This window comes from Coloeus monedula (assembly GCF_965178545.1).
Source record: "Coloeus monedula genome assembly, chromosome: 7".
NCBI lineage: Eukaryota > Metazoa > Chordata > Aves > Passeriformes > Corvidae > Coloeus > Coloeus monedula.
This window is the reverse complement of record NC_138787.1, coordinates 34,289,227-34,305,989: the sequence shown is the minus strand read 5'-3', so window position 1 is coordinate 34,305,989 and position 16,763 is coordinate 34,289,227. Positions and strand designations below refer to the sequence as shown.

General features: G+C 42.4%; 1 protein-coding gene across 1 annotated transcript; it reads left to right on the top strand.

The window, feature by feature from the left end:
• The first annotated feature begins 2,625 nt into the window (after positions 1-2,625).
• MCM6 (minichromosome maintenance complex component 6) lies at positions 2,626-15,042 on the top strand. Its single transcript, XM_082285505.1, has 17 exons — positions 2,626-2,743; positions 3,614-3,760; positions 4,328-4,438; positions 4,931-5,180; positions 5,844-6,009; positions 6,093-6,238; positions 7,125-7,275; positions 7,677-7,818; positions 8,108-8,249; positions 8,386-8,493; positions 9,083-9,238; positions 10,247-10,375; positions 11,222-11,383; positions 12,467-12,602; positions 12,869-13,036; positions 13,926-14,065; positions 14,682-15,042. The coding sequence occupies exons 1-17, from the start codon at positions 2,631-2,633 to the stop codon at positions 14,793-14,795; spliced, it is 2,481 nt and encodes an 826-aa protein (XP_082141631.1). The 5' UTR covers positions 2,626-2,630; the 3' UTR covers positions 14,796-15,042.
• The last annotated feature ends 1,721 nt before the right edge of the window (positions 15,043-16,763 follow it).

Genomic DNA, 16,763 nt, shown 5'->3' with positions numbered 1-16,763 from the left:
TGCATACATGCCTGTAACAACTGTGCTTACACCAATTCTGTTAGGAGCTATTTAAACTTAGGCTGTAGCTTGATTTATTCACAGTAACTGCACAAGAACAAGAATTCGGATGGAGGCCCCGATTCTTTTGTATGCTGAATCCTTTCATGCAGCCTTTCTTAGCTAACAGAAAATAATTATGATCATAAATCAAAATGCAAAATGCATTTGTCCTGAATGTCATCTTAACAGGATACTTTAGTGGGAGCTGCACAGTGTTAGAACGTAGTTTGAAACCCTGCAAATAATAATTCCAGACCTTTATGGTGTTTTGATAGGTATCAACTCTGGTGTAATAGTTCTGGAAAAGTAAAACCTGTACTGTTCTTTACTTCCAGTAACTTGCAGGAAGTTTAGCAGCTTACAGCGAGTCCATTGCTGCTGCCTCTCCACCAGGTAAAATGGTTTTGGTTTTGTTTTCTTTCATAATATACAGATGGTAAATACAGTAGTGCAATTTTCTAAACTGGTTTTAAGGAACGTTAAAGCATATTGGTTAGGAATGGCCAGGGAGTCTGCTCAAAACAAAGCTTCAGTTTGCTTCTGAAGTTTAACTGCACCATTTTCCTGTGAAAACCCATCTGTGTTTGCTGAGCTGTCTGAATCTGCCCAGTGGGAAAGAGGACTCGGGCTGTTCCTTTGGCAGCCAAGTGCATGCCTGGCTCCTGATGGCTGCCCACACCTGCTGGGTAACCCTGGGCAGCACCACACAGATGTTTGCTCCCTGCCCAGTGGGCCAGGGGAGAAGGAAAGGAAGAGTAAAAGCAGGAAAGCTTTGTGCTCTCACCCAGTGCCTGTCAATTCCATGCATATTGGACACCACTCCATGCAAAATAAAGGGATGGAGGAGAATGCCTTGACAATATCTGTTGTGGAACACCATATGGCTGCCTTGGACTGGTTCATACTGGGGTTCCAGAAACTTCGCTAAATAGATTTTATTTACTGTTTCTTCTTTGGGTAATAGATTTTTTTTTTTGAGAGAGAAATTACCTAGCATGGATTATTTCTTTTAAAACAAGCCTCACAACCAACTTGTGCACATTTTTGCTAGTATGGTCTCAGAAAATATGCCATTTCCTCACCAGAAGCGTTTTAAAAATTACCAAGTTAGTTCTACAAGTCTCTTATTTTCTTTACCATTTTGCAGTTAAGTCTCTGTTCACGGTATGGCAAGCACACCATAACATGAACTAACATTTCTTCAGGAGGCTGCTGGTACTGGTACTTCTGAAAGGGTTTCAAAACTGAAAAAGAGCCTTTAGCTGCTTTAATTACAGCAAAATTCCCAGTTTAGGCAGAGATGGATGACTTTGCAGGTGGCAGAGCAATTCTAAGCAATTTTTCATAGATGTTGAAGTGGTTCCTGCTGGCAGGTGCTGTGTGCCAGCAGCTGCCATTCGGGAATGGCTGTCAGCCATGGCACCGCTTGGCAAATGTTGTCTTCAACCATCCTACAGCGGTGCCAGTGAGGAGCCAAGTGTCCAGACTGTGGCCTAATCCTCACCTAGCTTAATTTACACCCTTACCACCTGGGCCAGTTCTTCAGAAGCCAGAGATGCTGCATGGCGTGGGTCTCCTCAGCGAGCAGCTGCTTAAGTGCCTCCTGCACACAGTGTGGGGATTGCGTCCCTCGGGAATTCCTCAGCAGTGCCCTGACCACACCAGAGTAGTTTTTAACTCCAGCTACCATAGCTGATTTCTTCCTGGGGAAAGCAGTGCCTTGTGGAATCTTCACTGCAGCTACTGTGCTGAAGATGCCCACAGCTGACACCTCCATGCCTATTACGTTGGTGTCCTCAATATAAGAAGGGCATGTAACTGTTGGAGCAAGTCTAGAGGAGGGCCATGAAGTTAATGAAAGGAGTGGTGCACCTCACCTGCAAAGACAGGCTGAGAAAGTTGGGGCTGTTCAGCCTGGAGAAGAAAAGGTTGTGTGAGCAACCTATGCAACTCATAGCAACCTTTCAGTATCTGAAGGGGCTACAGAGAAGGTGGAGATGGACTCCTTGTCAAGAACTGTAGTGACAGGACAAGGGGAATGGAGACAAGCTGAAAAAGGGGAGATTTAAATGAGATATTAGGAAGATATTCTTTATTGTGAGTGTGGTGAGACACTGGAACACGTTGCTCAGGGAGATTTTGAATTCCCCATCCCTGACAAGGTTCAAGACCAGGTTGGGTGTAAGTCCCTGAGCAACATGGTCTAGTGGGGGGTGTCCCTCACATGGCAGGTGTGTTGAGACTAGATGATCTTTAGGGTCCCTTACAACCCCTTAGTATTCTATGCCTCTGTTTCTCAATGGGAGACGTGGTGCTGGCTCTGGCACAGCTCTAAGCCCTCAGCAGCGCTGAGCAGCCCACCAGCCGGTCCCGTTCGCTGTCGCTGAGAGCGCAGTTCAGGGTAGGGCGCTAGTACCCGCCCTCAGTCCCGCCCGCCCCTCGCCTTTGGCGCGAAAACGGCCGTGGGGGGCGGGGCTCTGCGGCACGGCTGCCGCTGATTGGCCGGCGCTGTGGGCGCGCGGCCCACGTGGTGCGCGGCGTGGCGCGAACCGCTGCGGGGCCGGCCCGGGACAGCGGCAGCGACCGGGATGGATTTGGCAGTGACGGCGGCGGGGGGCGCGGGCGCAGCGTCGCAGCACCAGCAGATCCGCGATGAAGTGGCCGAGAAGTGCCAGAAGTTGTTCCTGGACTTCCTAGAGGAGTGAGTGCCGGGGGCCGAGCCTGGCGGCGGGCGGGCAGGGCCGGCAGCGGGTGGCGGGCCGGCAGCGCCTCACGGAGGGGCCGCCATTTGGTGAGATCCTGTCAGGGCCTGGAGCCCTCTCTCCTTGGCGTTCGGTCAGAAAAGCTCTGCTGTGGTCTGAGGCTCTGCCGGGAGGAACCTGTAGGAAGGCAGCACGGTGTTCTCTTGGTAGGTAAAACCCTTCTTGGAGAGTTTCTGCGGGAGCGTTGCCCAGAGAAGTTGGGATGTCCCATCCCTAGAAGTGTCCAAGGCCAGGTTGGATGAGGCTTTGGGCAACCTGGCCTAGTGGAAGGTGTCCCTGCCCATGGCAGGAGGTTGAAACGAGATGATCTTAAAATCCCTTCTAAACCAAACCGTTCTATGATTATTGCTTTTTAAGGTACGTTTGGTCCCTTTTAACAATGTTGTGTCACAGCTGTGTTGAAAACCCTTTCCACGGCTTGGGTGTTACACATTAATACATCTGGCTCACTGCTTTTTGCTTCCTATGGGGCCCATCCGCATCAAATAAGGAAACCATTAGCATCACCCGGAGGAAACAAAACCTTGTTTGCTGGTGCAGAGCCATTGTTAAACCTTAAATAAAATTTTGTCTGGCACTGGGACAACTCTCCTGCTGTATGAAATGTAAACCTGGTGTGTCTGTGCTGGGGTGTGGATAGAGCAGATGTAGCAAGGGGGTGGAAGTAGAAATATTGTTGTAAAAGGGCTTTGCAAGGGGCTGCAGGATGCCTGAATGTGAGTGATCTTTTTCTCTGCCTTTTCTCCTGAATTCAGAAATATTCAGTTGCTGCCTGGTGACTGTGAAACGTTTTCCTGAATCACTTCTAGGTTCCAGAACAGCGATGGGGAGGTCAAGTACTTGAGAGATGCTGAAGAACTGATCCGGCCGGAGCGGAACACATTGATCGTCAGCTTTGCAGATTTGGAGCAGTTCAATCAGCAACTCTCTACCACTATTCAGGAGGAGTTTTACAGGTAAAATGTAGAGCGGGGTTTTTCCAGGTAAAGCTGAGCTCTGCTGGAGTCTCAGGCTTATAATGTCTTGCTTGTTATGTAAAAAATGAGAGGCATATCTTCTTTCTGCATCCTGAAAACACTTATATGTAAGATTATTCTTTTTTAACTGGCTAAAACCATTTCTCAGTGGATTACTCTCTGGAAACTATGAGTTAACCAGGTAATTGCATTTATTGTCATAAAGAAGTAAGTGGTCAGTATGAGAATACAGAATAAATTCTAAGATTTCATGCTCTGAAAATGCTTTCTTGAGTTGGTCACTTATTTTGAAGATACATTTCTTAGTATAAGTATAAAGGTGTCATAAAATGAAACTTTTAAAAGTCTAGTATCAAACAGTAGTGCAAATAACATTACTGTGTAGTGATCTTACCTTTAGCATATTTAGAGTGGCTTTTTTGGGTTATGAGACATAGCATTAAAAGCCAGAACCTGGAAATCTGATACAAGCCTTTGATGTAATCTAAAGCAGAGAAGGCATTTTGATAGCTTCTGTAAAATTTGAACTTTTTTCCCATATTTCAGGGTTTATCCATACCTCTGTCGAGCAACAAAGACTTTTGCCAGAGACCATGGAAATGTTCCTGCAAACAAGGACTTTTATGTTGCATTCCAGGACCTGCCTACCAGACACAAGTAAGATGATTATTAATTCCAGAAACTTGTGCTGTTTTACTACTGGGCAAAAACATGTCAAAGCATGCTGAAAATGTTTTGGTTGTGTAGTGTGAAATGTGCAGCTGGCCAGTAGAGTTGTGACAAAGTTTCCTGATCTTGTGCAGGATATTTTTTGAAATGGTTTTTCATTTGTGCATCACACTCAGATACTTAGATTCATCATATTTCACAAACAAATGTAACTTCTCTAGTTTAAAAACAACAAAAGAATTAGTATGTGTTGCTTTTGAAGTACCAGTGATGTAACTTTTGCATTGGTTTGACCTTTAGTAATAATCTAAAAGTTTACGTAAAATCATACAATGAGAATATATTGCAATGTTTGTTTCTTTTGTTTGTTACAGCAGTTCCTTAGTCAGAGACAGAATGAAAATATATTGTATCTTAGTACCCTGGGCCTAGAATTGTTAATGCAGTAATTTAATCCTTATGAATTTCTGTTTGAAACAGAATTCGAGAACTGACTTCAGCAAAAATTGGCTCCCTGCTGCGCATCAGTGGGCAGGTGGTTCGTACCCACCCTGTCCATCCAGAGCTGGTCAGTGGAACCTTCCTGTGCCTCGACTGCCAGACAGTGATCAAAGATGTGGAACAGCAATTCAAATACACCCAGCCAAACATCTGCAGGAACCCAGTCTGTGCCAACAGAAGGAGATTCCTGCTGGACACAAACAAATCAATATTTGTTGATTTCCAAAAGGTACAGAGGTGATGTTGGGGGATGATGACAATCAATGATGTTCCTGTGGTGGTTCCAAGGTGTTGTTTGTACTGCTACACATTGAAGACAGTTAATTTTTGTTCTGTCAACATCAAGAAAAGACCTCAAGAAAAGGCAGAATTTCTGCAAAAGGTTTCTTCCTGTCTCTGGAAGACTTATGTTTAAGAATGGGAAATTATTAATAGTATCAAACCAGTTTTGTTGTGCGACATTAATTGTCTTAAGTAATCCACTGACGCCCCACATATTCAAGCCAGAGTTAGTCTCCTGTTGCCAGTACATCATGTGTAGTTGTTTTGTACAAGAACAAAAAGAGGTGTCTGTTGGTATCTGCGGCATTTTACTCTTCCGGGTTGATTTACTCTCCCAAATCCTCAGCACTTTACATCCCACAATTGTATTTTATGTGAGCCATAATAACTGAAATTCGCTTTTCAGAATTGTCATTGTGGCCCTTGTACATCCTCTTAAGTTGCACCAAGACTCCTTAGATGCTGATTAGGGAAGGAATTTTTGGTTGTTTGTCATGTTGTAAGAGGGATTGACATGGATGGCAGCAATCAGATGCTTTTTAACCCATCTTTTGAAGTAGTTTCAGCTCTGGTGACATTTGCTCAGTGTTGAGCCTTCTCTCCCTGCCAGGTGCGCATTCAGGAGACGCAGGGTGAGCTGCCGCGCGGAAGCATTCCACGGAGTGTGGAGGTGATCCTGCGCGCAGAGGCCGTGGAATCTGCTCAGGCAGGTGACAAATGTGACTTCACCGGCTCACTGATTGTCGTGCCTGATGTGTCCCAGCTCTCTACACCAGGTTTGTTGCTACACATGACCTTGATGAGATGTCCTTCCCACTCGTGCTGGGAGCTGCTGTGCTGACTCCTGTTTCACTGGCAGGGTTGCGCGCAGAAACCAGCTCCCGGTTGACAGGGACAGAGGGCTATGAAACCGAAGGTATCCGGGGACTGCGCGCCCTCGGAGTCCGGGAGCTCTCCTATAAGCTCGTCTTTCTGGCTTGTTATGTTGCACCAACAAATCCACGGGTGAGTCTGGAGAGAAAGATTTAAAGGTGTTGGTGATTTCTGTTCTGTGTGGTTTTCCCTCCAGTTAGGGAGCAGGAATGGATAAAGCTTTAAATGTCCGTGTGTGCAACCTTCCTGTGTGTGTTTGACTGTCTTTTTATTTTCATTGAATTTACATAGCAAGATTCTTTTCTTGTCTTTGTCACTCATAGCATTTTTCACAGATGTGATTATTCGCCAATGTTACAATTTGTTCTAAACAGCTGACTGGCCCTTGTATTTCCATTCAGCTTACATTCATTTCTGCAGCATTTCCTTTCCTTCCAGGAAATCCCATTGCTGTGTTTTGTCACAGGCAAAACAGGGATCCTTTTTGTTCCCTCTAGTTTATCAAGTGACATTGTGGGATGTTACTGCAACACAATGAGTAATACTGACTGTGTCTGGGTTTTGGCATGGTGTGGCACTGTAGTCTATCATTCTGCTAACAGCTTCACTATCACATAGGATAAAAAGAGTATCTGTTATGTTCTGGGAGTAGAAATTTCTGGCCCCTATTTCAGAGCCGCAAAAGACTTTGGAAGTTCCAGTTAATGTAAGAATGCTTACAAAGGCAATTTTAGTCAAAGGAAATCATATTGGTTTTACTCTTTTTAATCTCTGTACAAGCAACTCACTTGGGATTTTCTCACTAACTGAAGTTACACCATTGGTTTTGCCTGCTAGGAAATTGGCTATTGTTTTTTAAAGGTATAAAGTGATGAGTTTACTTAGCCTAAGGGCAGCTTTTTAGAATGTGTTCCTCCCATCCAGCTTACAGAGCAAGTTTTTGTGACCTGTCTGCAGTGCTCACATTCATTAGTGATCCTGTTATTACTTTTATTACTGTTTTACTTCCTTTGTTCAGTTTGGTGGAAAAGAGCTCCGAGATGAAGAACAGACTGCAGAAAGCATTAAAAACCAAATGTCTGTGAAAGAGTGGGAAAAGGTTTTTGAAATGAGCCAAGATAAGAACCTTTACCATAATCTGTGCACCAGCCTCTTCCCCACTATCCATGGTAAGAATCTGTTTGTGGCCTCAGAGAGGGAAAATTTCACTTGTGTAAATATTAATTCCTTTTGCTGTCTCTGTAGTGTCATTTTGGGAAAGGTTGAAAGCCCTGTGCTAACTACTATAAACTCTCCTCCTCAGCACTGGTTGTGCTAAAAAAAGAGAATCTGTTTCCTGACTGTTTGTGGTGTTTAATCATTAAGGCCTGCAAGCCCAGTCAAAAGGGTTGGGTTTGATGTTGGGTGTTCTGCTACTGAACTCTACAGGTTTTGGTGGATGTTTAGCAAATAGGTGAATTCTGAGCAGATGTGCCCAAGTGCTCAAAAATTCTAGTAGGGTGAAGTTTTTTTAATAGGAAAAATGTGGTGTTTTCTTTGGATGCTTAGTTTAATGTCTTTTCTGGGGCAGGTAACGATGAAGTAAAACGTGGGGTCCTGCTGATGCTCTTTGGAGGAGTTCCCAAGACCACTTCAGAAGGCACTTCTTTGCGTGGGGACATCAATGTTTGTGTTGTTGGTGATCCAAGTACAGCCAAGAGTCAGTTTCTAAAGTAAGATTAAAACCCAGTATTTAAATATTGACCAGTGTGACTAGAGCTATAAATGTGCACTCTGCCTTTTGCTGTATTAAACAGAGGAAAAGGAAGTAAAATATTTGAGAATAATTCCCAGAGCTTGTGTGGATGTGGTTGAAGTATTTGAACAGGGCTGAAGCAAACTCAACATAGGAATTTCCAAATACTTTCAACATACATTGATATTAAAAATACAAATTAATTGCTCATTTTAAAATATCAGAGATAGATAAAATACTGGGGTTTTTATTACTCTTTTCCACAGGCATGTGGATGAGTTCAGTCCCCGTGCTGTGTACACCAGTGGCAAAGCCTCCAGTGCTGCAGGTCTGACGGCGGCTGTGGTGAAAGATGAGGAGTCCCACGAATTTGTCATTGAAGCTGGAGCACTGATGCTGGCGGATAACGTGAGTCTGGGAAGGGGAGAGGTTCCTGCATCACAAGAATGGGTTGGATTAATGACAGAGAGTCCTAAATTGTCTTAATGATCTTTATTTGTTCCAAATTGAATCTGGGTCACTTACTTTCATTCTTCTGCTGCAGGGGGTTTGTTGCATTGATGAATTTGACAAGATGGATGTGCGGGATCAAGTTGCCATTCATGAGGCGATGGAACAGCAGACAATATCCATTACTAAAGCTGGAGTGAAGGTAGCTTGCACTACACCTCTGTGTAGTCTGTAGCATCACCTGACTGTTTGTTACATGTACTGATGTAGCCTCACCTGGCAGATTTTCATGTCACCTCTGCAGCTGCCTCACTGTGGCAGGACAGAAATCACTTGTTGCAAAGTTTTTGTGGCACATACCCAAAAAAGGCCAGAAATGTTGCTGAGAGTTAAAAAGAGATAGTAGTGGACAGGAAACAGAAAATGGGAAAAACCTAACCTTGAAGTAACCCCAAAAAAGGTTACAGAATTGTGTGTGTTTGTGTAAGTGTGTATTTGTGCTGCTAAAAACAGGATATTGTGAAAAGCAGTTTTAAGGGCTTGTTTCAGTATTGTTGGCAAGAGTGGGACAATGTTAAAATATTGATCATCAGATTGTGTCTTGGAGCAGAGACCTGGTTAGAAAGGGTTTGTTAGTGGAGTTTGGGTGCTTTTGAGGAGCAATTGTTGTAATACCTCCATTGAAGTCTATCTAAAAGATGTTATGCTGACCTATTTGGATTGCAATGAGTTGGTTTAGGAAGTGGTCGCAGTTACAATTTTTTTTTTAATTTATTTATTCCCTTTGTCAGGCTACTCTGAATGCCAGGACCTCCATTTTGGCTGCAGCAAACCCAGTTGGTGGCCGCTATGACAGATCCAAGTCACTGAAACAGAACATCAACCTGTCAGCTCCCATCATGTCCCGCTTTGATCTCTTCTTCATCCTTGTAGATGAATGTAATGAGGTAACTTTAAGGAATTATAGAATAGTTTGTGTCAGAAAAGATGCCTGGAGGTCTCTAGTCTAACCTCATGCTCAGACAGATTTGCAATAGTTTGCCAAGACTTGGCCTGGTGAGTTTTGCATTTCTCCAAGGACGAAGATTCTGCAGTCTCTCCAGGCCCCTGCAATGCTTGACAACTCTCATATGTTCAAATAATAATAACTTCTATATCTAATCAGAATTTCTCATGGTCCAGTTCACGTGGGTTGCCTCTTATCCGAGAACTGTTTGGCTCCATCACATCTATGCTGGCCATTGAAGCAGTTGCTTTCCTTTCAAGCTGAACAGACCTGGCTCTTCCAGCCTTTCATACATCATGTTCTCCTGCCCTCTGACCATCTTGGTGGCCCTCTGCAATTATAAGTGAAGCAAATCTCATGAGAGTGTCTTGCTTCTGCTTTTTTTCACTGTCTGTGCAGCTAAAAGCTGGCAGTACAAATTTGAACATGCTCTGTTGAATACGAGGACATTGCCTTTTCATCCTGCAGTGGTTTGACCTGCAAACTTAACACCATTAGTCATTTTTACAAATGGCTGGTCACTAAGGCTGAGACTGCTGCCACCTGTCTATGTGGCATTTGCCTTGGGAACGCATGAGATCCAGAGATTATTGTTGGTTCAGCCACTGTTCTGCTCAGAGTGATTATCTGATTGAGAAGGGGCTGGTGAGAGAGACAGAGCAGGCTGAAAAGGAAGAAAGCAGTTCCCACGCTACAAAGTGCTGCTTTCTGCCTGTTCTGTGGCTAACTTGTAACCCAGGAGAGTTCCAAGAGGTCATAAATCCTAAAACTGCCTTTTATCCCTGCTCTGCTGTGTTTCCTTGTATTAAAAACCCCCAGGGCATTCTCCTGGGCCTTCTGGCAGAACGTTGGGCTTCTGGAAAGACTAGCTCTGCCATGAGGATCACAAGTGAGCAAGGGGAATGGGAAGGAAGAATAGAACTGTTGTTTTGCTCTTTGGCTGATCCAGGTGATAGATTACGCCATCGCCAGGCGCATCGTGGATCTGCATTCCAGAGTGGAGGAGTCTGTTGATCGCGTCTATTCCTTGGATGATATCCGAAGGTATCTGCTGTTTGCACGGCAGTTTAAACCAAAGGTAATTTTAAGTAGACTGTGGAACAGTTGTTCTGTCCAAGCCAGAGGAACAGTCACTCTGCTGTAGGCTTTTCTCCAGCAAATGTCAAAACACTTGGGGTAGTGTTCTCTCAAGGAAGGAGCCATAAACTCATGTTACTACCTAGAAACAGAGCATATTTTGGAGCCTGGTACTCTTAAACTCCAGAAACCCAGAAGCTGAGACTGCTGTAATCAGTGGCAGTTCTTAACCTTTGTCTAGAACAACTGAGGGGCCATTTCATAGCTTTGTCGTACCTCATGGGCATGAGTTATTTGACATGGCTGCTGCAGTTTTTTGTATTTTATAGACTTACTACTTAATCAGTTTTTGTATCTTTTTTTTGAAACGGTATTGTGCCTCAATATTTCTTTGCTTTTTGGTAAAATACAGAACATGGGAAACTGGTCTTACTACAGATTTTGTTGGGGTCTATCCAAGTAGCAGCTTGGATGGGCTGTGTGTTGAATTTTTCAGAAGTCTATAACAGAGCAGTCTAGTAGGGACAGACATGGATTATGCCTGGAAACAAGCCAGTGGAACAGAAAAATAGAAATTGTTTAAAAATCTGCTGTAAAATAATTAATGCAGCTATGTACTTACTGTAATATCATTATCCTTGGTAAGTGTGATCATTATTACAACATAATTTCAACATAATGTGATTGTCATTATACTTATGTAGAGTACGTGCTACTCCACATAAGCATAGAATATTTCAGATAAAAGCAGTAACCAGTACAGAAAAGGCTGGGACCTGCCAATCTAATGCAAGAAGAGAAAACTTTAATACTCTGACCACTGAAACTACTTTTTGCTGCCACACAGATATCCAAGGAGTCTGAGGACTTCATAGTGGAGCAGTACAAGCGGCTGCGGCAGCGTGATGGCTCTGGAGTGACCAAGTCATCCTGGAGGATCACAGTGAGGCAGCTGGAGAGCATGATCCGCCTGTCTGAGGCCATGGCCAGGATGCACTGCTGTGATGAGGTAGCAGGGGCTTGATGGAAGTTTGTGTAAATGCTTATGGAAATGTGTGGAAGTTCTGCATTTGCTATTTGACTCTGGTATTGGACATAGTCTTGTGGGTGAGGAGGAGAGCTTGGGGTCATGGCCGTACTCAGTCTGAATTTGTATGCCAGAAACACTGTTTTTAAGAGATGACTTGTAAAACTGAGGTCATCTGGTCCAAACTGGGAACTTGCATAATTTTATATCACAGTTGTGTCAGCACTCTCAGCCTCCTACCTATCAAATCATGATAGTCACCTACTACTGTTAGCCAGGGCTGTCAGCAGTCTCTTTCCTGATCTTTCATAGTTTGTAATCTCTTGGCTCTTTTCCATTTGCAGTCTAAAAAGCCAAAGTTCATCAAAGTATCTGGACCACCCCAGGAGTATCTGTGTGTATGATCTGGGCTCCTACTCATATGAGCCACTGCTGAAAAGCACATTGTGTTCTGGCTGTTGACTGTAGTGTGATTACTGCCTGTCTAGTCCCTGCTTTAAAACCCAGCAGCCTTTTGAAATGTTGATTAGAGGCTATGTGACATGTGCAGGGATGGAACCTTGCTCACTGGTTGTGTAAGGACGCCCTTTGGGTTCTTTTAAATTAAATTTAGCTTATAAAGAAACAGATAGCTTTTAGCTTATGGCTCAGGTACAGATGATTTTTCCAGTTTTTGCTTTTCAGTTCTGGAGGAGAGTATCATTAATTACATCTCTCTTTCTTTCATATTGTCTCTGTTCAGACCCATTTCTTTCATGTTTCTTGCTCCACTGATCTTTCTCCCAAATGTTCTTGGCTTAGTAAAAATTTTATTGACTCCACATGATTGCTAAACCCTGAAAGATTAATCAGCCTGCTTTTCCCTCCATAACCTTGCATGACCTTGGAATGCTTGTAGTGGGATATAATTTAACTTGCCCAGTCTTTACTGCTTAGGATTCATCAGGTGAGATGTGTAGAAAAGCCCTTTATCAGGGTTAGAGATGAGTTTCTGGAGCTGATGGAAAACTAGAAGAGCCCCTGTGCCTATTTAACTGTGCCTAAGTATTTTCAAATCTTCCTCAGGTTCACCCAAAACATGTGAAGGAAGCTTTCAGGCTTTTAAATAAGTCCATCATTAGAGTTGAGACTCCTGACATCAATTTAGACCAAGATGATGAACAGCAAATGGAGGATCGAGAGGACCAAGATGGAGTCAATGGTAAATTATTTACGGAGTATTTTTTCAAAGGGGAAAGTCCTTCCAGCCTTTACAGCTTACCTTGTTGGAGTTTGTGCTTCTCTTCTGTTTCTCGCCTGTCTCATCTAATGAGCTCTAGAAATCTTGGCTCCTGTTCTTAACTCGCTTGCTTCTTCAGCCTCCTTCACCAGCTCACCTGGTTGGTCAATGCAAGGCTTTTCAGTGGCTCAGAGTATTAAATAGCTAAAAGATGTTGCAGCTTTAAACCTGGGCATGTGTCCAAACAGGTGAGGCAGAAGCTCCAGCTGGGGTCAATGGTCTTGTGAATGGGATCAATGGCCATTCTGAGGATGTGAACAAGGATGCTGCACCCAAAGCTTCTCTCAAGCTGGGCTTCTCTGAGTACCGACGAATTTCTAATCTCCTGGTGCTGCACCTCAGGAAAGCAGAAGAAGGTAAGAATTTGTTTATTAAAAAGAAGGCAAACCCCAAGTTCAGGGAGCAATTGTTACTGCATCTCTTGCTGTTGTACATGGGATTTTCACTTCTGTGAGACAACAAACTTGTGAGGTCAGGTGTGGACGTGTGCTCATGTGACAATACTACATCTGGTGATGCAAGTATGACTTCTTGGAGTTTCTAGTTCTGTTATCTAAATCATTTGTCAAAACCTGTTAAGCTGGGGAGCAAGTCAACAGAGCAGAGCCAGAAGAGGATTTGTAGCACACAATGGTGTAACCAAGCTACAAGAGTCTGCAGCAGTGAAAACTGGAGCAGGAGCTTTAATGCATGCCAGCAACCACATCCTGTCTTAAGCAAATGGCTGGATTAGTTCTTCAGAAGCTAAAATATTTCAGTTGCAATGAGGCTACTCCTGCAATGAAAGGCAGCAGTTGTCTCTTAGCAGATACTAAAGCTACAAAGCTTTTGGAAGGGTGTGGGGATGACAGTGTCTGTTCGAATGCTGACTACATGTAGAAGGATGACTCCTCTGGCTTTGTGTGACAGTGATTTTTCTTTAGCCCTTAGAGGAAGGTATGTGAGTCCTTGCCACTGGTTTTCTTGAAGCTGAAAGCTGATGGGATTTGGAAGCTACTTGGGTGCACAGAACTGAAAGCTTCCATTCTCAATCTAATTATCTCCAATTAAACCATGACCCAACACCCTCCTGTGAAAAATACGGTGCTTTAAGAAAAAAACCCCTAAAGTCTGATGTTTCCTAAATATTTTAAAAAGCATGTTTCTCTCTTCAGCATTGTAAATGTTAATGTATAAATCCTTTTCTTGTTTGGTTTAAGTGCTATTTTTCTGCTGCTGAGTTTATGCAAATTATTTTCTCTGCAGAAGAGGACGATGCAGCACTAAAGAGGAGTGAACTTATTAATTGGTATCTGAAGGAAATTGAATCTGAAATTGAATCTGAAGAAGAACTAATAAATAAAAAGAAGATCATAGAGAGGGTCATTCACCGACTTACACATTATGTATGTATGGAGATCTGTGGATAGTGAAAAAGGGTTTTAACTTACATAGGGCAATGTTTCATTTCTAATGGAATATATTCCTGTTTGGGGAAATCGGTTTTGTTCTTCCATGATATTGACTGATGCAGTAAAAATGCCTTCTTTGTGTTACTGTAATTGCAGAAAAAACACTGAAATAAATTAGACATGTGTATAAGTAAAAGGTCAAAGTTCTATACTATGTCACTATAGAAGTGTGATATTTTTCTGTATTTCTATAATGTTAGTTATACATTAGGATACAGAAATACAATTAACGCTTGTATTCAATGGTTAGCCTTGAGTCAGAGGGGTATGAGGGTGTTTTGGAGGAAAAACTATGACAAAATAAACTACTTTACACTTTTAAAGACACAAACCCACTAGATTGGAAAGCACGAGGCTGGAAAGTTCCCAGAAAGGATACAACATAGAAGAGATTTCCTCTGAATGCTGTTTTTAAGAATCTGTTAGAGGGAGTTCACAATTGAAAGGGTTAAGTAATTAATGAGAGGTCCTACCAATATAAAAATGCCTTTTAGAGAGTAGAAACAAACCTCTCTGCCCTTGTTTTAACACAAATCTTTGTCTGTTACAGGACCACATTCTGATTGAACTGTCCCAGTCAGGACTGAGAGGATCCAGTGAAGAGGAGACTTTCGATGATGATCCATACCTGGTTGTCAACCCAAACTATCTGCTGGAAGACTGAGGGCTGAGAATGGGATTGTAGAACTGACTGGTTACAAGTTGGAAAATGGATTCTTTTCCTGCAGGGGTTGCTGTATGGCTAATGCCTTAAATTCCTATGAACGTTCCAGAGAGTGGTCAGTAATGTGTGATTTCTCATTTACACTGAATATACCTGGAAAGCTTTTGAAGACATGACACACAGATATTAGTTTCACTGTTAACTCTGAATTTCAGTGCCATCATCTGGATGCAGAGGAGAATCATCCAATAGCTTTTTTCACCATCAGGCTATGTAGATGTTTCTGTTTTAAATAAGATTAATTTTAATTGTTCTTCTGTTGCATTTAATAGACATTTTATGCTATAGCTTTTTACTGTTTTTCTTCTTAACATAAAAGCTCACTAAACATAAATAAAAGCTCATTAATATTTGGAGATGTTTGGGGGTGGATTTGTTGTTACTCACATGTGAGATTGCTGTTTTCTATGCCTGTAATTTGAGGCTGACAAAAATAGTGATCTAAATGCTTAATGTCTTAAGGAAGATCAAATTTCCTGGATGACAGATGCTCTTTTTCAAGAAGTTTTTTTAACTTTCAGTAATAGACAATGAGAAACTGTTTGCTTCTCTTTCTTTTTAGATGGGCTAAAGATGTGCAGGCTCCTGTTGCATATGTAAAGTAGAAAATTGCAAATAGCCCAGCCCAAAGCAAAGCTTTAAGTCAGCAGGGCAGAAACCCCAACCTTGATGAAGGTCTTGACTTGTAAGTGAATTGAAAACTGCCACTATTTTGGAGGGATTTTTAAGACTATATTTGTAAACCTGTTTGTAGATTTTTCTATATGACAACTTGGCTTAGATTTCTGTTGTTCTCAATTTTTTACTGTAAACTCTGGGATCATTAAATAATCTATTAAGAATTGAAAATACCTGAATATTTGTCTTGTTGACTTGACACCAGCGCCTAAGAAACATTTGTAATAGCATGAAAGATAGCAAAGTTACATATTCTAATTAGAAATAGTGTGAAATAACTATTTCTGAAGGAGGCTCAGAAATGGAGCTGGTTTGTAAGACAGTATTCTTTTTTCTGTTAGTCTCTCCCATCTTTGGAGAGATACACCTTGGTCTTACTAAGCATATCATTAAAGATAACACTTGTATTTAAGGAACAGAGGGAATCATAAATATTTGTCATCAGCGCTACCCCGTCACTGGGCACTAACTCCAACTGCAGTTCCTTCTCCACTCATTTCTTTACTAAACCACATTTTGGCAAATAACTGCCTTTCATTATTTCATTTTAAAAAGCCACCCAGCTGCAACAACATTTTCATGTTATTCTATATTGCTCCTTTACTTTCAAAATTAGGATAGGAAGATGTTTGGCCTTCATTATGCGTTTCCCCCTCCCCTCCTCTGAATCTTTGTTTGAAAATAAGTACACTTCATGTAGGAGAAAGTATTTTTTCTGCTTCTTTCCCCAGTTCTGTAGGCTGAGAGGGGTTTTCTCTGTGTTAATGCAGCTGTACTGAAAAGTAAGCACCAGGTGGTGCCCTAAGGTTGCTGTTCAGACTTGCTATTCAGACATCAGAGTGAAAGGAACTTGTTCGGAGCAGTCAGCACAATGTTACGGCGAGCTGTTTAGAGCTTCCTGAAAAAAAAATCATCTGGGAATGAAGTAACATCAAAGTACACAAATTACAATCTCTGTATAAGGTTTGAGTAACAGCAAATGTTGAGAGATGTTTTCTGCTGTAACTTAAAGATCAGTATTGCTTGACAGCAAGAACTTGCCCAGATGATTCCAGGTACACTTTAGACAAAATTCTGGTTATTAAAGGAAATGAACTCTGAGATGGACCCACCATTTCACTGTAGGTATGTAGGATTTTGTGTTTAGTTGATTTAAAAATGTTCTCAGCTCCTCAGTTTTGCTGTATTGAAATGTAGAAGAGCTGAGTTACCTCTGCCCTGCAGCAGTTG